We start from the raw sequence: 24,737 nt of genomic DNA, 5'->3' as shown, positions 1-24,737 counted from the left end.
GATGAGTTTTCTCACTCATGCAGTGAATTCATAAAATGATATTATTTAAGGCAAGTTAGAGACAGTTGATCATCTTATAAAATATAATGCTCCAAAAAAGAAATAAAATCAGAAACATTGCAACTCTGATCTCATTACTCTTTCTTCCTTACATAGCTAAGGACATTTGTTTCTTCCAAGATGAAGTTCACAATGGAATTCACCAATGAACAGCGCAAATATATCACATACCTTGAAGTCACAGCTTCCATGAATTCATCAAGAAGATCATCATAGGCTTGACCTCTGATTCTCTTATGTCTCAGCCCAATATACAAAGGATCTTTCAGCAATGCCTGTTAAAAAAAAAAAAACTATTTGAACTATTACAGGAACAAGTTACACTAGTACATTCTATATTAAAAAGGAGGACAACAATGCAGTGTTTGAGGATTAACCCAAGCATATGAAATACATATCCATTTATCCACCTCTATAGAAAGACTGAAAAAATGCAACAAAGAGATTAAAGAAACAGCCTTTTGTATCAAGGAAAATGGATATCCTAGTATCAAAAGAAGCATATTATTTCCAAGTGAAAAAGTGAAAGTTTAGCCTAGGAAGTCAAGTTTCAAGAATATCTTTTTAGAATTTTATTTAGTTCTTTTCCCTTTTTTTCCTTTATATCCTGACAGGGCTTGAATTTAAAAAAAGCTATTTTCTCTTCTTATGTTTCACAGATATCTCTTGGGGAATAGTTAGTTCATCATTTCAGCTGTGTTGATGAGCTGATATTCAGATAATTCAGCTGCTTTCTAAAATTCAATATGCCAAAACATATGCAAGTCCTTGATCTTCTTCTTCCAATTTTTTAAAACATCAGTTTAGACTACAGCATTCTCCATTTCAGTTATCCATGTCCACCAGTTGGATATGATTTCTGAATCTTTCTATGCTTAAATCTTACACTTTTTCTTCCTTGAGATTTATGATCCAGAATCTGCCCTAGAACCACAAAACACGAAACCTGTTTAATTCTTTTTCTTCACTACTGACAGTTTTGTTTCTACATTATACGTTACAAAGTTAACAAACATGTTGAAAGTGTTTTGCCATCCCCTTTGGCAACTCACTCCAGCTACAGGAATTCCCTGTTTCAAAATTTTCATTGGCTCTCACAGGATCATACGTATAACGGTGTTCTTTGCTAGTACTTTTTACAGATCTCCGAAAATTAGTAAGATAATTTATTTCTTGTATCTTTTGTTTAGTCCTTCCACACATGCTCAGATGGCTTGCAGAAACAATCAGTATAACTACTGACTGATTTTTGTTGTCATCTGAAAGCCGTTTCTAAAACCACTGAATAAAACTTCAATTACGAAATTGAATTCAAATTCAATTCACCAACTTCAATTATGAAAACATCATAAAGAAAAATACAGACTGCTTCTCATTCCAGGAGAGAGATGCCCATGTGCAGCACAAAGTAGAAAGGCTGAAGAGCTTGTTCAGCCTCCTTTATGCTGGGGATCAGAAATCTAATTTCTGTGTTTTAGGAAAGCGCACAAATTCTTTTTCCAGTTCTTCAGTGTTGTACAACCAAAAAAATATTTGGGTCAAAAGCCTCAGCTGAAAACTGATAAGAAACAAACTTACCAAACAGACAACCACCCTTGGTAGTATTAGGATATTATCAAGGGATAGTAGAATCACAGAATCACAGAATACCACAAGCTGGAAGGGGCCTACAAGGATCACTGAGTACAACTCCCGACTCCACACAGTACCATCCAAAATTCAAACTCAGTGTCTGAGAGCATTGTCCAAACACTCCTTGAACTCTAACAGATCAGTGCCTAGACTGCTGCCTTGGGCAGCTCATTCTATGTCCACCACTCGCTGGTGCAGAACCTGTCCCTAACCTCCAGTGCCCTTCCCCTCACAGCTCCATGCCATTGGAGCCCATTCCTTGGGCCCTGTTGCTGTCACAGAGAGCAGAGCTCAGTGCTGCCCATCCAATCCTTGTTAGGAGCTGCAGGCCACCATGAAGCCTCCCCCCAGCTCCTCTGATCTGGGCTGAGCAAACCCAGGGACCTCAGCTGTTCCTTGTACATCTTCCTCTAGATCCTTCCCCACCTTAGTAGCAGTTCTTTGGACACACTAATCATTTTATGTCCTTCTTATACTGTAGTTCCCAAATCTGCATACAGTAAAGATGCCCTTCTGCAGGGCTGCTCTTCAGCCACTATACACATAAATTTCAGTCTTCTGAGGATGCATAGGCGTTAGCTCTGCACACTTATGCAAGGAGATGAGTTTGGCATCCTGGGACAACTTGTCTGGTGCCTTGTATTGCATTGCAAGGACAGAAGCAGGCAGGCTGTGCTGCACAAGGGCAGAAGGGATGGAGCTTGCTTGGCACACATCATGCCTGGCTGCCCACAGCCCTTGCACACTGGGCTCTTTATTTGTTGCCACAGATATACGCCGGAAACCTCCACAGAATGTCCTTGGCTCAGTCTGGTTTTGTGCAGCCTCTTGCTTGGGGACAAACTGTGGTAATTTTGTAGCATGTTACAAGATTCCTTCGTGAAGCATTCTTTCCAGCCATTACAGTGTTGTTTTTTAATTAAAGTTCACTGGCACTGACAGTTCCTCAGTTGGGCAAAGCTGTCTGTGCATGTGGTAGCCAACTCTAGAATATGAGCAATGGGGTTAAGTGTTTGTGTAAGTCAAAGCTACGACTGTTAATTCCTCTCCAGGTTAAGAAATTAATAGGCTTCCTGAGCAAAAGGCAAGCACAGGATGCAAAGATCAAACTGGCAGATAAACAACCTCATGAATAAAAAGAGCAAACTGGACTGAAGTGAGCAGCTTTTTTAAAGGCAAATTAACTGAAAAATTCTAACTTGGCAGTGCAAAACAATAGAATTGTTATTTCAAACTGTATCAAATGCATAGAATATTCTTTGCTATTAATGTTTTTCCACAGAAGCTATTCTTTCAACAATTGTATTTAAGACTGATGTCATAGAAGCATTATGAATGTACCACCTTTTAAATTCTGGACTCTGACAGGAGGGCAGGTTTTAGTGATGTTTTTAGGGTTACAGAGGAGAAAATGTCTATTATCATTCAGTGATATTATAGTCAGTACCTATCTGTTTGGCAAGTCTAGAGAAAGGGTGAGCTGATGCTAGTACTTGTGTTAGCTCATCCCAAAGATGAGGTCTCCTTCTGGGGAGAAACAGAGGATTAGGCTCCTTTCTTCTTTTGCAAGAGGTTCCTTGCAAATATGTTGAGAAAGTTCTCGTCTTTACACAGGAAAAGCCCTGATCTCTTACAGGTGAGTATGTAAAAGAGGCAGTATAGTTCAAAGAAAAAGGTTACCTGATTATGAACTTTCTTTTTGCAAAGCATTCTCCACCCTCAAACCCAACTAATGTCAGTGTTAGTTGCAGGATTGCAGACATCCAAAATTCAGTCAGCATTTGCAAACAAAGAATCTAATACACGTTTAAGTTCTGTGTGCTGGACTTCAAAGTAATCTTGTTCAAAAAAAAATAGGTATAATAGTCTAATGCAAATTGAAATCTTATCCATTCTTCCTAAAGCCTTAAAAACACTTTGCAGCTATAAGCAGTTCTTACAGGGCAGAAAATCATGATTCAGCATGTTAGTGCAAATTTAAATGAACGCAGACTGATTACTGCGCAATTAATTTTGATGGAAATTGTTGGTATGGCCATAGCTTCAATGTTATTTTTTAGTGATGAACTCTTTTATTGGAAAAAGTTTCACGCAGAGTGAAATTTCAGTCCTGTGGAAACAAAAAAGTTGTTTGAAATGTCCGACATTTCTGGAGAACAGAAACTCCACTGTGTTCACAAGCCCTTCCCCAATCTGAGAAAACTGAGAAAGAAGAAGCTCACAGGAAGAATTTGGGCTATTTTAACATATACAAATATTAACAGTTGAAAAGGTGTCAATGGTCCTACATTTTTCTTGGTGGCTTGTGCCTCATTAAACCAATTGTACTCTGAAATGTTTTTCATTTCTGGGAGGTAGCACATCTTTGTCTCAAAGCTGCTGGTGTTCTGTATAGCTGTAGTTTCCCTTTAGTTTTATAACTGTGGTTCCAATGAATATTATTTCCCTTGTAGAAATGAAGGGTTTTTATATTTTTAGTGGCGTTAGGGAATTTCTGCTGTGAAACATCACTGTATACCAAATATGTTGTAGGTGGCACTGAGAGGTCTGGACTCTCTTTGCTGACGTCTTTGTGAGTGGAGAGGCTCAGCATCTTGCAGCTCTGGGTTCTTAACCTCCAGTTTTCCATGAAACTAAATTATATATGTTCCAAAGAAATTTCCTGGTGCCAAGTTTGAGAATAGATGACATTTCCGCATGTTTTTTTCTCTATTGATGAAATATATATGTGTGCAATTTTCTGTTTCTCACTGCTTTGGCTTTTGTAGCTAAATTAGAGCCAGGTGCACAGCTCAAGCCTTGCCTGAATTTGATGGTTTGCTGATCTCTTTACTATAATTGTGCACAAGTAAGATGGTATAAATGACTTGCCTTTTTCTTAAAACCTCAAAGTCATTACAGTTTTAATATGCTCAGGTGGTTCTTCAAAGGACTTTTTGTTATTTTACCCAGCCAATTTTAAGTAGATCTATATGATCCTCCTAGTACCAGAACCTCAATTAAGCCCTTTCTCCTTGTAAACTCTTATTTTGTTTAAAGCTTGAATTCTGCCATGTTGCTAAACCTCAACTTTTTAGTAGTTTTTTTTAGCCTTAAAATTAAGTGTGCCTAAAAATAAACTAGTGTCAACTTTTTCAGTATCATTTAATATGTGTAACAAACCCACTAACCAGGAAAAGCAGACTTAGGTTTCACAGGAGATTAGATTTCCAAAAGAACAAAACTAAGTTTAAGCTTTGACAACAAGCTGGGGAACAAAAGGAACCCAAGTCATTGAGGAAAAGTGCCTAATCATCATGTCAACTTGACACACTTGATTGTGGTATAGAACTTTCTCTCCAGTGATCTGTTTTGAAAGCCATGAAATAGCCGATAGTAAATGTTAATCTCTCAAGATGTGTGAACACTAAAAAAAAAAACAACAACAACAACAAGCGGGGACCCAGTTTGCATGGTGTTGACCTGAATAACAGGATAATGTGCTTAAGCAGCTTATTCATTCTTCAGTGCCTTTTGGAAACAGAGAAGCTCCACAATGGATTGCCACTCACAGCTCAGAAATAACTACTGTTCTTTTCACTTGTAGAATGTTTAGTTCTTTTGTCCTTGCCCTGGGTTTCTTCATACATTGTTCCAAACAGGACTATAAAGGAACTTCGGGCTATTTCTTGTCGAACTGTAACATTTGTAAAGTAGAAGGCACTGAGCTGTAAAGGAATTTCAGGCTCTCGGTATATAGCTGGCCAAGCTTTTCATCAGCGTTGTGTCGCTGAATTAATTGTCTGGGCTTGTGAGACTTCCCAGGCTGGATGTTTAAATGTGCCCCAGAAACACTGGGTTCAGCATGTTTTAAATATTCTAAGTGAATAGGTGAATACATTTATACAGTTTTCTTATAGCTCCGCTTGTTTTAGAGCTCTGAGTTTTAGTATTGGCTATAGATTTAAAATGCTTATATATATTAAAGACCTAAAAGTGGCATAAGGAGGATAAGACCCAGTGTTTCAAGGCAGATCTTTGGCTCAATTTCTTTAAACAGCATAAATTTGAACACATATTTCTCTTAAACTTTCACAGAGTTACTACCCAGTTCAAACTGGATTATTGATGCAATCAGTTATGACTCAGTTTGGCTGTGAAGTTTTTGAAACATCTTCATAATTTAAAAATTTAAGGGGGCAAATGTATCCTTTCTTTCTTTCTTTCTTTCTTTCTTTCTTTCTTTCTTTCTTTCTTTCTTTCTTTCTTTCTTTCTTTCTTTCTTTCTCTCTCTCTCTCTCTCTCTTTCTCTCTTTCTCTCTTTGTTTCTTTCTTCCTTTCTCTCTTTCTCTCTTTCTTCCTTTCTCTCTTTCTCTCTTTCTTTCTCTCTTTCTCTCTTTCTTTCTCTCTCTCTCTCTTTCTTCCTTTCTTTCTTCTTTTCTTTCTTTTTTTTCGTTTTGGGCACTATTTTGCAAAACAAGAATACTGTTTAATGGAAGTCTTTTGGTAGTGTGTTAAAAGTGCAGATCAATTTGCCCATTAGAGTAAAAACAATTTGCCTTAAGCTGTACTGAGGACTGTGCTGTGTGCTCACAGAGGACACAGAGCAGCAGACACTTGCCAGCTCGGAAACCTGGGACAATATTATTTTGCTTGTTTTCCCTGAGTTCCCCTGTAATGCTATTAACAGAGGTGCACAGTGGGGAAGGATGCTTCTGCCACTCACTGGTTCTGCTTTCCAGCCCTGCGTGCTCTGTGGGATGTATGATGCAGCTCGCACAGGTTTCCAAAATCATCATAAGATCTTAAGATTTCACACTGCTAAAAGCATTTCATTTGCATTTCGTGTGAATTTATCTTCCAGAGAAGTAAAATTATCCTTGGTACACCAGATTTTCCTGAAGTCATTTGAAATAGGTTCGTAAATTCAAAATGGGAATGAAAAAGTCATTCCAGAAATAGTTATTGACTGCAAAATTGAAATATTTGTATAGAAATAGAAGAGCTTGTGACAGCAAAAATAACTTTAGAAAATTTTCCTGCGGTGTTTAGAATAGATGCATAATTGTAATTTTGATTTTGTTGCTAGAACACATAGTGTAAACACAGAGGTAAAACTATTTCAGCTGAAGAATATGCTCCCTACAAATTAATACTACATAGAAAGGAACGGATACAAATCATTACAACTTAATGATTTTATTTTTAACTTTCATATGTTCTCTAGTTCAATCAGTTAACCAACTGCTTATATTCTGAAAATCTGTCAATAATGTGTTACAAGTAGATTGTTTTGAAATGATGTATTTAGCAGCATTCTAATGTAAGTTCTTTGACTTTCCACTGAAATGAAAAGTTAAGAGACAAACATCCTTGTCTGTAGACCAGCACAGTAACTTACATTAGCAGTTTTGGGTGCCACAGTATAAGAACATATGAAACTATTAGAGAGCATCCAAAGGGAACTGTGAAGACTATGAAGACTGTTAGCTGCATGTAACATTTCAATGCATTTTCTTGGTTATGTTACTCATCTAAAAACACCTTTCAGTTCCTCTGCTTGACAAAGAGCTTTATAAATGAAATAGGGGAAAAAATAAACAAACATCATCTTTCATGCAACAGGATAAAGCCAAGAGTAGCTGAAGGAAGACCCAAGCTTGAGAAGCCCTGAGAAGGAGTTCCTAGCTGGGGATACCCATAGAAAATTAAATACTGGACAATTCTGATGGGCCTAGAAATGCAGCTTTCCATTAACAGAGCTCAGAAAACAGTCTGCTCCTTTCCCTACAAATTTTTTTCACTTCTTTAGAAACAATATATTACTCCCCATCTAATACTGCCTTCTGACTCATTCTCTTACGAGGTCACAAATTATTTTTTCACGAGGACAGCTTTACCACAATATCCAAGGATAGATGCTGATGCACTAAATCAGGCTAGCACTGCATCAGTGACGTGCTGCCACAACCACATCTAGCAGAGTCGGTGTGCATTTTAGGATACACAAAAATAAAAACACCAAGATAAACATACTGCATTATGTTTAACAGTCTTAGAGAACTCACTTCAAGTTAACATCTGACTGAAGGGGTAGGGAAGATGCCAATTCCACAAATGCCTGTAATTTGAGTTGGAATTTGGAAGACGCTCAGAACCATGGTTGCAGAGCAATGTTTCATCAGATGCAATTTAAGGATGCATAACTCTTTTATACAGTAAAACTGAAAACAAATGGTTGTCTGCATGCCAGTGGCACTTCGTGAAAATCTTAATCTTATTTGCCTATTGAGAAAACAATAGTCCTGAAGAATCCGACACTGTTTAGGACTTTAGCAGATTACACTGCATGTAGTAATTAATATTTTAAAATAGAGACAATAATCAGAAAGCAAGGAAGTGGAGTAAGTCTTACATTTAACACATGTAATTATCAGAAGACATGAAATTTCCTAAGCCCCTGATATCCACTTTCTCTAAAAGATTTTACTGAATCTCAGGAAAAGCTCAGACAAATAATTAAGCTCTCAGTATAACTGACTGTAAATAGCCCCCAAACAGCTAGTGACTATCTTTCTTTCTTCAAGCACTTAAATAGCTAAAATCTCAATCTTCATGTGCTGTTACACATCACAAAACATTTAACAATGCCCTCCATATTTTAGAACCTAACTGTGAAGGGAAACAAGCTACAGAAGTAGGTAATCACAACCAAACATTATTACATTATTGCTCTTAAACATAGAAAGGAAAACACAAATCTCCAACTTAAAATGCTGAAAGAATGTTATAGAGTGAGTACTTATAATAAATTACAGAAGGTGATCAAACAGCAGTTACAAAATATGATCTAAAGAGGCTATAATAGCATCTACAGAAGCCTAAAACCAATTCTGGCCTCAGTGAAAATTTTTCTAGAAATTAGAGACATTTTTCTTTTTTTTTTTTTTTTTTCAACTCACAATTTAACAACAGACAAATTATGTCTTGAGTTCACTACACAGCAAAATGAAGAGAATTTTAACATATGCACTGCTTATAAAACTGAAAATCTTATTCTATTTTATCAGTATGTCTTGTTTCTGATCAACCGTTCTGATACTTTGCAATGATTTTTGGCTTTTTTTCAGATGTAACTATAAACCTTTATCATTTGCTGTGTCCTCTTATTCTCAACTCCGTTAAACTTGTATCTATTTATTTCATTTACTTCCATAAATTACTCCCTCATGAACAGAATATCTTTGACCCTGACATCCCTGTCTCCTGTGCTGACACAGCCATGATCTTTACTGGAACCAAATATGTTGAGTCTCTTCCTACATAAAAAGCTAACACCAACAATGACCCTTTGACAAACTGGAAATTACTGATCAAGTCTACTGATATTCTTTTGACGCTCACATCTCAGCTTTTGATTATGCCTGATTTCCTAACAACAAGAAAAAAATAAGGCAGAAGTAGCTCTGTGCACAATATAGACCTTTTAGAGCAAGGCCCAAGGTTTTAGGATCAGCCTCACCATCACCCATGATGTTTTGTCTCAGAAACTAGGTCTATTTCTGTGGTAACAGAGATGATGCATCTTATCTCACAGTTTGTTATAATAACTATATTTATGGCTCATTCCCACTCTCATCTTCTCCACTGATTGTCAAAGTGCTGAAGAAGCAGATAGCTAGTTTCAGAAAGACCAGCAGCCAACTAAAACAAACAGTATCTGTTGCCGTTTTCTGAGTGTTAAGAATTGGAAATGTTTGATGTATTTTGAAATAAGGTCTGCCATCAGTTTGGTCTATGGATATTCATGCATACTATCCAAAATAAGCATTTCCAGATATTCATTTCTACCCTCTTTTATAAATCCCCTTTTACTGAAATGCGGAGTGAAAAGAAATGAAATGAACTGATGTAACTGCTGGTAATATCAGTATACAGCTCATACTCTTTAATATGAGCTGAAACTGAGACATAAATCTACTGCCTGCATTTTTCTGCTAAAGCCGTTTCCTCCTCTGCTTCTTCTTGGGTCCATAAAATCATTGCAGATACACTGTTTGGTAAATGCAACAATCTGAAACCCCATCTGGCTCTCTCAGATTTTCCATGGTCTAATGAAATAGATTATTTCACAGAAGAAATATTCATAAACAATGTATTTCATAAAAATAACAGGCTAGGGAAAAGAATGCCCCACTCCCCTAGCCAAAATGGCAAAGTTTGGAGGATGATAACTGAACAAAAGTGAGAGAGAATTGTTGAGGCCTTTTCACACATTAAGCAGTAGAATGGCATTTCTCAATGATAGGAGTTTGTTATAAAAAAGAAAAAAAAGTTGATGTGTTCAAAACCAAGTTTAATCTTTTCAGAAGTTTGAACGATGTGAAAGAAGCATGTAGCAGAGAGGAAAGTGAAGGGCAAACCAAGTATGAATTTATCTTATTTAAATTAAGAATCTATGTTGGATATTTCAACACCTAATCTAGTCTGAGCTCTTTTAGTAGTCATTGGACAAAAATAGATAGTTTTAAGATACAATTCATTAGACCAATTTGAGGCAGATCCTCTACAAGAAATGTTTACTTCTCTTCATAAAATTAGTCTCAGATGATTAACCTGGGTTCAGATGACTCTCAAGGTACTTTTATCTTGCCCAGTCATTTGGAGCTTACTGAATTCAGGAATGCTGGGCCACATTCTCAAGATGAATTATTCAAATATGAGATCATACTTGTCTATTCTGTTGAGTCTCAAGTATTGGAAAGATAATAGAGGATAGACAAAAATATTGCTATCTATGTAGATACACCAGGAAGGCCTTATTTTTGGTCTAGGACTCAAGCAATACAAGAAAGTGGATGGTTAAAAGGAAATTACAAGTACTGATCTCCAGCGTTTTATGGAAATCTAAGTACAGTATAGTTTAAGTAGAGGAAAATACAATGATAGTAAAGTTAAGTCCAGTTCTGAAATATATAATAATATTTTACACAACATTATATTATTAATATTAAAGATATTACAAATGTAAAATTAACTTGAAAGTCTCCTTTAATTTAACTGTGCAAGAACAATTCAGTGAGTATTATAGATTGCAGTAAACTTGTACAATGGCAAAAGCAAACCCAGATGAAGAAAATTAAAATTTTGCATTGTATTTTTGTTTGTTTGTTTTAATTGTGTGATTAGTTCATTGGTTTGACAAAGGGCTGTATGTGTTTATATTCTGAATGAAAGTATGGAGGAAAATATTTTTCATTTCTGTATTAGAACAAAAGGAGACATGCATTATAAAAGAAATAATGTGAACATAGAATATCTTTCTGCTTTTTAAAGAAAGAAGTTCATTACAAGTGAATATACTAGCAATCAAAATGTGGTTAGTGTAGATAATATATAAGTGAGTCTGAAAAATATTTAAATTGAGTAAATGTTTAAAAGAAAAGCCCACTTATACTGGAATTTTACTGATAAATCTACTGATAATCACAGCTACTGAGCTGAGCCTAACAAAATATAAGAAAAGCCTCTAAGTGAAAACATGAGCGGTGATGTAATACATTCCTCTGGGAATGCCATGGTAAAGATAGCATATGATCTACATTTGCAAATGAGTCAAAAGAGTTAACAGCTCTAAATATCATGAAGAAATGCTGTTCCCCATTGTGCACTATTATTTCGTAAAAGGGGTAGGCAATGCTTTCATGCTCAGCACACAGTGCCTCCCTTAGGAAGCACAAGCCATTTATATACAGCCTTCTACAGACTGAAGAATCAGGTTTAATACAAGTACATAACGATACAAAATCATTTAGAAATAATACTAATTAGGAGGAAAAACAACAACAAAAACAAATTACAGAATACTGTACCTCCAATTGCATGAGTAAAAACCTCTACAAATTCTCCTCTAGTTCTGATAAAATTTAAGAATTTAGCTCAGTATTTCCTCTGGTGTAGACTTGCCTTGTCAAGCCATTGATTTGGATATACCATGCACCATTGGATCACTTACATAAACCCTTACTTTTCCATTTATTTCAAGTTTTGGTTAAAGTAAGCTTATTTAATATCATTTCTTATCTATTGCCTAAAGCTTTGATTCCATTTCCTCTTCTGTTTTATTGTTTCCTATGTGGTTTTCTGACAATCCAACTCCACTTTGTCACAAGTCTCAAAATCTGAGAAATAGGGAGCTATAAACTGAGAGAACGGGATAATGTAAAATAATACTTTGAGACAGAAGGAACAAGACACTGCATAGTCAAAAAACCGAGGTCTGCATGTCTCAACAACAAATTAGCAGCATATGGCAGAAACATTCAAATGGTAAATCTGGATTTATTATTACACTTAGAAATTCTCAAAACTTCTGGGTTAGAGGCAAAAGAACTTTTGATATTTTCAAGTTGTGAATGTTTCTAAATGCATTGCAAGAACTCTTCAGTAAATGACCCCTTAAAAGCAAAAGAAGGAAAGCTCTCCAAAAAGTGCCAGAAATGATCAGCTGTCAGGTATCTGTGAGCAGCTCAAGAAAATTGTAGAAAGGCCTCTGCAATGAAGGGCAAATGGCAGCTGTCATAAGTTACACCCTCTTCCCAACTCATTTATGTTTGTTTATTAAGTATAATATGGATGTTAGCACTGCTTCAGGTATTTCTGATTGTTTTTTGTTGGTTTTTTTTCTTGTTTTGTTTTTGTTTGGTTGGTTGGGTTTTTGTTGTTGTTTTTTTTTTGTTGTTGTTGTTTGTTTTTAATGAAGCATGTTTAGGAGAGATGGCCAATGCCATATTTGTTTTAGAAGTGAAATCTTAAGGAGAGTGGCATAGAGACAATTATTCTGCACTGAAGCAAACACACTCCATACATTATTGCTCTGTTCCATTCTAGCTCCCTAACTGTATCAGTGCAGAAAACCTTAACCATTCTGATTAAAATCATGGCTTGAAGGACAATTTTAGATATATGACTTTCTGCATTTTTGGGAAGTGCCAGACATACTCAGACTTTCCATTTTCTCCATACTATAGACTGTAAAATCTAGACTTGCTATCATCTTACTCGTTCTTTTTTTCCTCCTTCCTTTCAGTCTTTAGAAGGTTATTAATTATACTCTCTATCTTTTCTACTGTACCAAAGCCCCATTCAGTCCACAGATTCAGTCCACTCCAAATAACTGAATAAATTTAAAAGAAGGCTACTAATTCCTGAAAATTAAAAAATATTGGTTTGGGGTTTTTTCTTCAGCATCATGGGCTGGACAGAATTGTAATTCAGAACTGACTTGACTTTTCAGTATTTTTGAGCAGTGAAAACAAAAAATGATGCATGATGGTCTGTATGAAAAGTAATACCCTACTGCAACATTTTCTTGTGAACTGGAAGGGAGAAATAGGAGTAAAGAAGGAATATTCATGAATTTTCATGTTTATTGAAGTGCTGGCAAGCGGAAGGATCTTGTAGCAAGATTTAAGAGGAAAAAATCTGCTTGTAAAATAGCACCAAATTTGTGAAACAGAGTGCAAAGAGCAAAAAAAATTCCTGACAAGGTCTAAACTCCTGAAAAAGTTACTGCAACCATCTCCCATCAGAATGGCAGGAGCAGGAAATATGCTGCCTGAAGATTTACTCCATCAATAGTTTTAGAGATTGTAATGTCTGGAGATCAGCATGATTAGGCCGCAGCATAACCTTTGAGTACCTGGTCTGGACTCACTGCTCTGTGGAACATGGAAAAGAGATCATCTATCTCAGTAAGATGAGTTAAACTGATCAGTCACATCTAACATAGCCACATGAACAGCTCTATATCTAGAAATCTACTTTCTGCATCCTACACAGACCATGTGCATACCAGAAATGCTCAAAACTGTTAGTGAATACACCTGCAGAACATAAACTAGAAAGTAGATCCCCAGCTACAAAGATAACTCCTTGCTCCTGTCTATATAAAGATTTCTATTTGTGGAATTCAGAAAGTTCCGTTATAATTTGTTCATTTATTTCATTTAGTCATTATTATTATTCAGTACACTATCACTGAGGAGCTGGGTCTAGTTCTAAGAGTCATAATCCAAGAGCAGGGCAAAAGGAACACAACCTCTTTAAATTCAGAGATCATAACAATTTTATAATGCATTAACTACACAAACTTCAGTGTAGAAGTGCAACTCATCTACATATGAATGATAATTGTGACTATGTTTTATTCAGAAATCCCTACAGCTGTAGGCAATGTGCGTGATGGGTTTTTTTATAAGTTTGCATCTTTAGTTTGATTAGTGCCGTGGTTTTATGGTTTTTCATCATTATTCCACATCATAACATCACAGTTTTCCTCGTCTAGGCCCACTTGTCACAGGAAGCAGGCTGAATCTGTGACAATTAGAAACTGCACTTTTCTTCTACAGTGAGCTTTCCTCTATCCAAGTTTCTATTTTGACTGGAATAGAAATAATAGAAACAGGTTTGTCTCTATGTTTTATCAGCAGCTTCCTCCTTCACATTCATAGCATGATATTTTGGAAGAATGTGAAAGCTGAAGATTGGTACAAGTCCTTATGACATGTGGAAGTAATTTGGGGAAATGCAGAAAGCTAACTACAGCACAAAGTTGAAGAACTGAGCTTGAATTTGCACCTCAGTTTTTCTGGATTCACTCTTCCACCATGGATGCCTGTCATTCCTCCAGAAATATCTGAACTGCCAGCCCAGTAATGCTTATTGACCTATTTAGGGCAACTGTGAGAGCTGTCACATTCCTGCATTTAAATACTTGCAGCAAGTTAAGGAAAAAATATTCCAATATATGCATGAGAGAAATAGCTTCAAATAACAACCCAGTTTCTTATAGTCCCTGTGGTGTGGCAGATGAAGGAGCAGGAGCTGCTCTAGCAACTGCCTTGCACATTTCTCTCTCTTGTGCACTGTTCAGTACTTACATGACTGTGTTTGTCAGTTATATGAATGAAGGAACAGCATCAGATACACATTCGCAAAAAGTGTACTGACAGTCATGGCTCATCTGTATGAAGTTAGATGCCAATAATGGCATATATATATCTGACCAGTCTTCTATCTAACTGTGCCTATCCAGAGCAAAACCAAGTTTCTTTGCCCGGCTTCCTTTAAACCTCCTGGATGCAGCTTGAGTCACAGTGCCAGAATCATCCAGGTTGGAAAAGGCCTTCAAGGTCATCAAGTCCAACTCTCCACCTGACACTACTGAGACTGCTGAGCAATCCTGGGATGGCTCCCGAACACCGAGAGGCTTCAACACCAGATGTCTTGACCTCTCTGTTCTATGGAAAAGTACAATTTAAAAAAGATTGAATGTTTTATTACTAAACTGAAAGATATGGTAAATGACTTATGTTTAAATGCTAACATGCAATGAACCCTTCCACAGCTTCCACAACTGGCCATTCCCAGTACAGAATCCATCTTGTGAGCGTGGTTTTTTTTAACCAACAGACATGCTTACTGTTTATTATTTATTTTTTGAGTTTACTAAGAGTTTTAGGTAGTAAACAAACATCAGTTGTATTTTAAGGTCTAAATGTTTTTCCTTGATTCTGCTTGATTATTTCCTTCACTCTTAAAACATCTCACTTACAGCAGAGAAAATATTTCAGGGAAGTCTCCAGTAAGTTGTAGTTGCTGTACTGTGACAACTATTTGTTATTCTTCTGCAAGAAGATCCTTTAACCATTAGAAGGCAATTAATATATATCTCTCTCTGATGTTTGATGAATGCCCAGAATCCAGAAACCACATGACCTCAGCATTCCCAACAACACTTAGATATCAGTACAGAGATTGGTATATGAGTTGCTTATCCTGGATTGAAATCCCAACTGAGAAACACCATTTTCACTTCCTACAAATACGGTTACTGAATAAGACACAACTTGCACTGAAATTTTCATGGTAAATAATTAACAGTATCCCATATAATGTCTTAAAATATTTGTACAAAATGTTCTAAGAGTGATTGTTTGCCTCCAATTTGTCAATGACTTAAAATTATGCATACTAGTTTTGGCAGTAGTCGATACCACTCCTCTTAGACTCTCAGTCCTATGTTGATTACACAGAGAAATTTACTATTTCAGTCATGCAAGTCTTTCTACTAGATAATTTTTTACTTGTAATCAAGCATTTCCCATTTGTCTTACTAACTAGGCAACTATAAAAATGCTGCATTTTCTTTTCATTCCCTCATTTTATGACTAGCAGGATAATACCAAAGCTAAAAATGCCTCTGCTAAAACTAGCAGCAATAAAACATTCAAAAATCATTAGAATGGACTGAGTTCCTACGTACTATTTTGTGTCCTGTATGTAAAAAACAAAACAAAACAATACAGGATGAAAATTTGTAAGTTTTTCTTGCAATGTGCTTTAAAGTAAGATTTAATCTTTCTGGAGAATTTGCAGGTTCTGCACAACAGGTTTAAAGTTGCCAAAAATACATATTTTTAAACATGTTAAAGCATTGAGGCCCCCACAGAAAGGGAGAAGGAACTAATCTAAATGGAAAACATCTGCACATTTTGAAAAACATGTTCAGCATAATTATTATTTATATATGCCGAAGTTATTAGACTGATTTCTGTTGCATCTGATAATGGAAAATTCTGGCTTGAGTAAGAAAATACAGCATAAAAACACTGCTTTTGTCAGAGAGGTTTAGATTTTAAGATAAGTAAGACAAGTGCCATTCCACAGCAGCTTCACAAACACAAATAGCATAGCCCTGAAATGGCGCAACCCCTGGTCAGACAAACACCAGCATTAAGGAGAGAACAGGAGCTGTGGGGCTGAAAAGGGGTGAGAGGGAAGAAACTAAAGGAGCTGGTTTCCCTGAACTCCTGACATGACTGAAGTAGCAAGAGACAAGATGCAAGCTCCAAATGTGCAATGAAATAATCAGACCCATGCAGTCTCTTCAGTCAAGTGGCAAATTCTGGGATCTCATTCCCAGTTACAGCTCAAAGGTAAATGCTTAAAAATCTGAGCAGTCCCAACTGGGGAAAAAAACAATCATCCATCTACTCTTTGAAGTGCAGTCTAGCACAACCCCGAAAGAGCCTTTAGTCAGTAACCCAACCATGACTCAGAAACTTAATTTCTCACACACTGTTGACTTCTCACCATTGCAAAAACTCAGATGAGCATGAACAGTGCTGAACTGTAGGCTAATATTATTTCTTGCAACCACTATAACTATGAGGAAAAAAACAACAATCAAATACAAAACTTCTTTATTCAGCCATCCATTCACTAAAGATTAGTTTAAGGCCTCTTTCAGCAGCAAATTTAATTGAGGCTTTTAGATGGCTGGGCAGTCCGCCTGATAGGAAGTGCCAGATCATCAGCAAACACCAGCTCATGGAGTTTGTTTGCATCTTGCAACACTTAAGGTTGACCACCTTTTCAGAAACTTCATTGTTTAGCCACAGGACCTCATTGTTTAGCCACAAGAAAAGTGTTATAAAAATTGAACTACTAGTACATGTACACTTTTTTTTTTTCTGTACTTGTAGAACTCTACGTATACACACACACACACATGCAGTGAGGTTGCTCTGAAAGTAACGCCTGCTATTTTTTAAATTTTGGTCCACAATATCAGAAGCGGATGTTGGTGGTATGGCAGTAGAGGTTGAACATTCCCATCAAGATTTCACTACATGTTGTTGCTGTGAGACAAATGGCAGCAAAGGGGCAGTCTGACAAAAGGAGGTCTGACGTTGCACATTAAGCAAAGGTGTGTCATTGAATTCCTCCATATGAAAAGAAAATGGCATCCACTGATATTTGTCAACACTTGCTGATCATTTATGGAGACCAAACAGTGGATGTGAGCAGTTAGACAGTAGATGACATGTTTCTGCAGCAAAGTGACAGTGGTCCTTTCCAATTGGGCAGATTTTTATGAGCACAGCATGCAGGCTCATGTTCATCGCTGGTGAAAATGCATAGCTAATGATGATGACTGTGTTGAAAAATGGTGTTTTGTAGCTGATACTTTGCTCTAACAAATAGTACTACTGTGCTCTTTGTTGTAGTGTCCTTGGAAATAAATAGGAGGCAATACTTATAGCATGACCTACATGTGTTTAATACATTTCAAGATAATAATATCCCATGAAAAATTAAAAAATGATAACAAAATTTGGCATAAAAGAAAAATGGAAAGACTATTGCAGTATCAGAAGTAGCGGATGAAATTTGCTGCTTAGAAACAATCATAGATTAAATGACTGTCCCACCTACTCAAACCAGGAATAAAAATATTTTATAGTTAATAAGATTTTTATGTGACTTGATACAGCTGTGCCCTACAGTGATCAGATGCTTTTTACAAGTTAGTCTGTTCACTTTCAGGAGAGGATTTTTGGGAAACAGAGAAAGAAGATAGCAGACTATTCCTAATTTTAGTAATGCTTTCATGATGTAGTCTTTCTAAACTATCCCAGCGTGGCAGGGGCAGAGGTGAAGCTGAAGTTGCACACACCCAGCCCAGCAATCTAGAAATCTCTGCTAAATTCACTGGTACAAGAATGCTTTATTTATTTTCAGTACACATAAATCTCTGATACATTTATCATCCACAAAGTTTAATGCTTGCATCAGTCATAGTGTAACTTCTTCTAAAGCATAATGATATCACTGATGATATTTGGTATCATTAAGAGACACCAGATTCAAATATTCTTTCAGCTAAAAAAAGGGAATGTGAGAGGCCAAGTAATTAGTAATTCCAGGCACTCTGGAATTAACAAAACCAATTTTCTATAAATAGCTGTCTTTAAATCTCTTTACTTCATACAAACGGGAAACCATTCAAGGAAGGCAAGGTCTTTGAAACATTAGGACCTCATTTTGGGAAAACTCATAGCATTACAGAGATTTCTATAGTTGAACTTAATGTACAACTGAAGTACACAGAAGTGCACTCAGAACGCATATGAGGCTGTAGCTTCAAGCTGTTCCCCCAGAATGAACTCACATTTGAAAACACTGCAGAGGAAATCTGCAGCAAAAGTAGAGCAAGAATGCTGCTTTTTATCGTAGTTTTAACTCTAACAACCCCGCCTTCTTGAGACGTAATTTGCCATACAACTTTCTGACACTTACATTGTTCACAGTACATTTTTACAGACAATATCTTCATACACACTCAAGCCTTATTAAACAATCTATACTGTGCATTAGGATGAGACTTTTTCCATATGACTTTTTAGTTTCCACTTAGTTGCAAACCGTATCATAATAGAGAAAGACAACGTTTTATGGTTCAGGTTTTATGCAGTTCCCTTAAAACTGGTAACACTACACCTCAGAAAAGTACTTACCTCATTATCTGTTCCCACGTCCAACATCACAGGTAGGCACTCAAAAGGTTTCACTCCTCCACATGCTGTATAAAGTGCCAGTTTACCAACTGGGATGCCCATTCCATAACAGCCAAGGTCTCCAAGACCAAGAATACGTTCTCCATCTGTCACTACAATAGCCTGGAGGAAGAAAGAAAAGCGGTTTAAAAATCAGTCCTTTTTTAGATCATTTTTGTACATACAAATTATTCTGTAATCATATTGGTGCTCTTTAAATTTTCATTTAAAAACAGGTACAACTGGTACAAATAAAACGACAACAAAACAAAAGTCAAGAAATCATAGATGCGTGGGATCGTTAGGGTTAGAAAAGACTACTGAGATCACCAAGTCCAACTGTCAACCCATCACCACCATGCCCCTCAGTGCCACACCTACACATTTCTTGAACACCTCCAGGGATGGTGACTCAACCACCACCCTGGGCAGCCTGTGCCACTGCCTCACCACTCCTTTGGAGAAGAAATTTTTTCAAATATTCAATCTGAATCTCCCACGGCACAACTTAAGGCCATTACCTCTCATCCTATCACCAGTTACCTGGGAGAAGAGGCAGACCCTCGCCTTGCTATGACCTCCTTTCAGTTAGCTGTAGGGAGTGATAAGGTCTCTCCTGAGCCTTCTCTTCTCCAGACTCAACAGTTCCAATTCCCTCAGACACTCCCTGTTGAGACTTGTGCTCCAGACCCCTCACAGCTTTGTTGCCCCTCTCTGGACGCTCTCCAGGGCCTCAGTGTCCGTCATGTAGTGAGGAGCCCAAAACTGATCGCAGTACTTGAGGTGTGGCCTCATCAGTGCCAAGTACAGATGATCACCTCCCTGCTTCTGCTGGCAATGCTATTTCTATACAAGCCAGGATGCAACCAGCCTTCTTAGCCATCTAGGCACACTAATGGCTTGTGTTCAGCCAGCTGCCAGATAACACCCCCAGATTCTTTTCCTCTGTTTATTTGTATTTGTGAAATGGTTTATTGTATATCACTGTGCTTTTGTTGCACTATTTTTGATTTTTACTTCATCATAAATGGGACTTGCATGTAAAACTTTTCAGAATACACTAGAAACGTATTTCATATTACATTACAAGGAAACTGGCATTGTTCCCTATAACATTTTTCTGTCAACAACATCAAAACAGAGTAGGAAGTGAAGTTATCCACAAAAAGAAGATCCCCAGACTCCTGAGTTTCGTCATCACTGTTTCCGGGAGAACCAGAGCCAGCCACTCCTGCTGGCTTTTCACAAGGCTGTCTACAGTCACCTAGTTCTTAGCCTTTGAATGTGTATTTGTTTTTCTCTTGAGCAAATAACACGCTCTATCATATTTATACGTATGAGATTGTGTTTCTACTGATAGAAATAGAGAAACCCAGTAAAACCCACAAAGTTATATGCACTAATGAGGAAGATTTTTCATATTAGATGGCAGAAATACACTCCACATATTCATGAGTACAAATCTAAAGATAGAGACAAAATATTAAACAGCTTCACATAAAGTAAAATTGTAAAAATAAATAAAAAGCCACTGCTGTAGCTACAGTACAACTGTCAAATTCTTGTCTTAACATTTCAATCACAGTGAAGTAGATAGCACCATAAAAATGTTCTTGTAGCAAGAAGAGTGAAGTGCAACTACTGTAGTAAAGACATGGAAAATTCTCAGAGAGCAAATGAAACACCTACATTCCATAGCATCAGGTTGCCAAAATCCATGCAAAGGTCTCCCCAGAAACATTGTGAAACACACTCAATGCAATACAGATTAAATATGATCACAATTTAGCAATTGACCCCGCGGCCTAGAAGAAGGTGTTAAAAATTTTACACTTCCTGTTGCCAACAACCACTTCTCTCATAAATACAACATGTTTTTTCATGTTTTTTCTAATTTGCTGGAATTTTTATGATACAAAGAAAAGACTATATATATTTCAAAATTCCATACATTCAATTACTAATATTTTTTTAAAAAACAGTTGTGCACCATATGTACTTCTTCTAAATCTCAATTATAAAGAATTGGCTAAAACATAAATAGCTCTCTGAAATAAATTAAACAGTGCAGTAAATGTTCTCTGACAGTAACAGCTTTGTCAAGCAAACAAAACCAAACTTACCTTGATGACACTTTCTGGCCAGGACTTCAGCATTGCAGCAATGTGTCCCCGGTCATGGATAGTAATAAAAAGACCTCTGCAAATAAATAAATACTTTTCATATGCACAAGCTCACAATTATTCCCTTCTAAATTATTTAAATCATAAATTAACTCCATGCATATGTTTTCGACATACATAAATTCTGTTCAATAAATGCTTAGTTTCTTTGGAATAAGAGAATTAAATATCTGCATTTACTAGAAGTCAGAGAAAATGTAACTGAGAGAAAATGCAACTGCTCAAAGATTCATTGAGCAGTAAAAATCTGCAGGATTTAATTCCGCAAATTATTAAGCTAGATTTTAAAACTCTCTAAGTATTTGATGTGTTCAAATGCATTCATTAATTTACTGACTTGAAAAAACATATTCATTTTATAGCAGTGATCACTAACGTTCATGCAGTCCCAACATTTTTAGGCAAAAATACACCGAAGTTTTAATCTATGAGTGAAAACTGAAATAAGTCATCATCATTAATTCAAGAGCGTTTGGTTATATATTTAGAAAACAGTCTACTTATTTAATTAGACTAAAGTGGTAAATCATCTAATGAAAACCTCTAATTTGAAAGTGTATCTAGTCTGCCCTATAGGGCTGAGCATACTGCATTTTTACTTTGAAGAGTGCTTTTTAACTGAAAAAGACAGTCCTTCCCAAAATGCTGTAAAGAAGCAAGGCAAAATAAATGCTGATGTTTCCTTTTTGATGTACTGTATAATAAGCTGTTTTATAAACTGCTGTGTAAACCGCTTACATAAAGCATAAAAGAGTTTGTCAAAATTGCTAGATTCAGAGATGGCCAGTCTGAAAAGATGAGAATGCTAAACGGAATGAAAAATGTAAAAAGAAAGCTACCCAAAGATATTACCCTTCTCCTTTTCCCCGCTCTCCAATTTACACAGACCTAATAGATTGGTGTTAAATGAAGTAAGATTTTGTAGTGATTTTCTAAAGCACCAGAATAGCCTAGTGTGGTTAAATGACCTCTTTCTTGCAAAGCAGGGAGAAAGGTCTCCATGGAGTGAATTCCACAGCTGAGGAAAATAAATGCAGGATGGCAGCTCCAGAAGGAACTTTGTCCAAACATTTGTAAGGACATTTGAATAAGTATTCAGAGCCCGTTTCAGAAATCTGTCCAAGAAGGATCACTTTCAAACAACAATGAAAAAGAGGGGTTAAAGTGTAAACAAAGTCGTGTTGAAAGCATTTTATTCCCCTCCCTCCACCTTTCCCTCCACTCTTTCTATACGTTATTAACACATTTCTGAACGTATTGTCCTGACTGAGAAGATGCTGTTAATTTTAAGAGCAGAGCTTTCTTATTCTATAAGAATATGAAAAAAGAAAGGAATCTCTTTATTTGGATCTGTTGTCCTTGTCTTTCAAGTCTTCAGTTAAAGCGCTTTTCCTTTAAGGCTGGCAATGCTACATGCATGCAACCACAGAAAAGCAAGCCATATATATATATTTTTTTGTATCTAGGAGACTATACAGTGGCCAGAAATAGCAATAGCTGAATAAGGTTTGTAATAGTGGGTTAGGGAGACATTAACCATTTAGATAGCCAGGTATTTGGCCACCCAGTAGTCATGATGGTTATATTTTGGCTGTCAAGGCATAACCATGAGAATAATTAAGAAAGGAGCATGGCAGCAATCTTAAGCCACAGAACTTTGCAGGCTGGAAGATACACAATTTGAATGGGACTAATTTATAGAAAATTTTTCTTCTGACAGAATTTGTCATCTGTATATAACATTAATAACCATAAGTGATGTCAGCAATGCTCACTGCCCAGAATCAAACAACAGGCAGCCCATGTTGTGTCCATGGGTTTGACTCAGTCCTTCAGGCTGGAGCAGCTACAGCAAATGAACAAATAACCTGGCACAGTGCAAATCTACATGGAACATGTGTTTGAGTGCATAGGCAGCAATGCTCACCTTTACTTGTTTTGGCTCCAGTTAGACTTCAGCAATGATTCAAACCAGTCTAGCCAAAGGTATAACTTCTATTCCTGTCCCGTTCATAGAAATATAGAATGGCTTAGGCTGGAGAGGACCTTAAAGACCATCTAGCTCCAACCTCCCTGCCATCCACCAGATCATGCTGCCCAGGATCCCACCCAACCTGGCCTTGAATGCCTCCAAAGATGGGCATCCACAGCCTCTTTGGGCAGCCCGGGTCTTGGCCTCACTGTCCTCTGACTAAAAATTTCTTCCTAAAGCCTAATCCAAATCTGCCCTCTTTTTGTTTAAAGCCATTCCCCCTTGTCCTATCATTTTGAATAGAAAAAAAGTATATGAAGCTACAGTCCAGCAAAAATTATGCAAAGAAGTTACTATGCCTTCTTTTCTCTTGTCACAGCATCAGTAAGACTAGAGCCCTAAGGATTGGTGAGTGAACCCATGCCAGGACATCAGGATCCACTGAAAAAAGGATGGATTTTTGAGGGTTCATTGACTTCACCGTATTGTAGATATTACCCATGTGTTAAGGTTGTTCTGAATTACATAATTTGTCTTTGTTTTACTAGAACTCTAATCTATTAGCACAAAGTAAACAATTAAATAGTGCATTTTTTTGTCATGCTTCAAGGAAATAATGTTTCACCATCAACATATTTGTCTATTTTCTGTTGAAGTATAGTTCAGAAAAATATTTTGGAGTAACAGAATAATCCCTTCTTTCCTCTTCTTATAAGAACAGGAGGTATTCTAACATAGAAAATGCCAAACATTTCTGAATGGAGAAGTTCAAACTTTTCTCACAGCCCTTCACATTCAAAACTTTATTTCAATTATGGACTATCTAAAATTATAATAGAAGTGATTTCACTTCCCCATGCCATCTAAATCAACAAGCTTAAAAATAATAATAAAAGTTCACAGGGAGCGGCTTCAGTTTCTGAGTCTTCACTTTCTCAAACTCCTGCACTTTGCAAAATAAGCCAAGATAGTTCCTCTGTTGAAATTCCCTTCTATTTGTGCTAAAATTATACAAAGTGGTACAATATAAACATTGTACTAGAAGCTAAGAGTACCTAAATCCCAAGAATAGAATGGTTTGCTCTTTATTCACCAAGAGATAATAGCATTTCTCATGGTAACTGTTCAGTATGGTCTCCTGCCACGTACAAAGAATACTCAAGCTTTTAATTATATCTTAACTCATTAAGTTATTTTTCTTAGTGATGCTCCCCCCAAGACTTCTGAGGCCCAATAGATACTACTGATGGTCTGATTTTAAAAAGGAAGTTGTTTATAGATTTTCTTTCTTTTTTTTTTTGCTTTAAAATTTCCCTTTGTACAGGAGTGAATACCATTACTTTAGTGCAAAAGTATTTATTTCAGTAAGGAAAATAGTTGCCACTGAAGCTGATTCTAAGCTTCTTTCTGAATTCTTCATGATAAAAACAGCACTTTATAGGCTTTGTAATAGGAGGGTTTCGAGTTACATATATATTTCTTTTTCATATATATAAAATAGTCATTATT

General features: G+C 36.6%; 1 protein-coding gene across 3 annotated transcripts in view; it reads right to left on the bottom strand.

Moving 5' to 3' along the window:
- ME1 (malic enzyme 1) overlaps positions 1 to 24,737 on the bottom strand; it is a 156,160-nt gene that overhangs the window by 70,726 nt on the left and 60,697 nt on the right. For all 3 annotated transcript variants that reach the window (XM_090136084.1, XM_031611295.2, XM_031611296.2), the window contains 3 exons: positions 21,197 to 21,272; positions 19,035 to 19,196; positions 232 to 335 (listed from right to left, as the gene is read on the bottom strand). In XM_090136084.1, coding sequence (XP_089992210.1) covers positions 232 to 335; positions 19,035 to 19,196; positions 21,197 to 21,272 — 342 coding nt within the window. The remainder of the gene's footprint in view (positions 1 to 231; positions 336 to 19,034; positions 19,197 to 21,196; positions 21,273 to 24,737) is intronic.

This window comes from Phasianus colchicus, chromosome 2 (assembly GCF_987193195.1).
Source record: "Phasianus colchicus chromosome 2, bPhaCol1.hap1.1, whole genome shotgun sequence".
Lineage (NCBI taxonomy): Eukaryota > Metazoa > Chordata > Aves > Galliformes > Phasianidae > Phasianus > Phasianus colchicus.
Note: the sequence above shows the minus strand (reverse complement) of the source record. Positions and strands in the feature narration are given on the sequence as shown.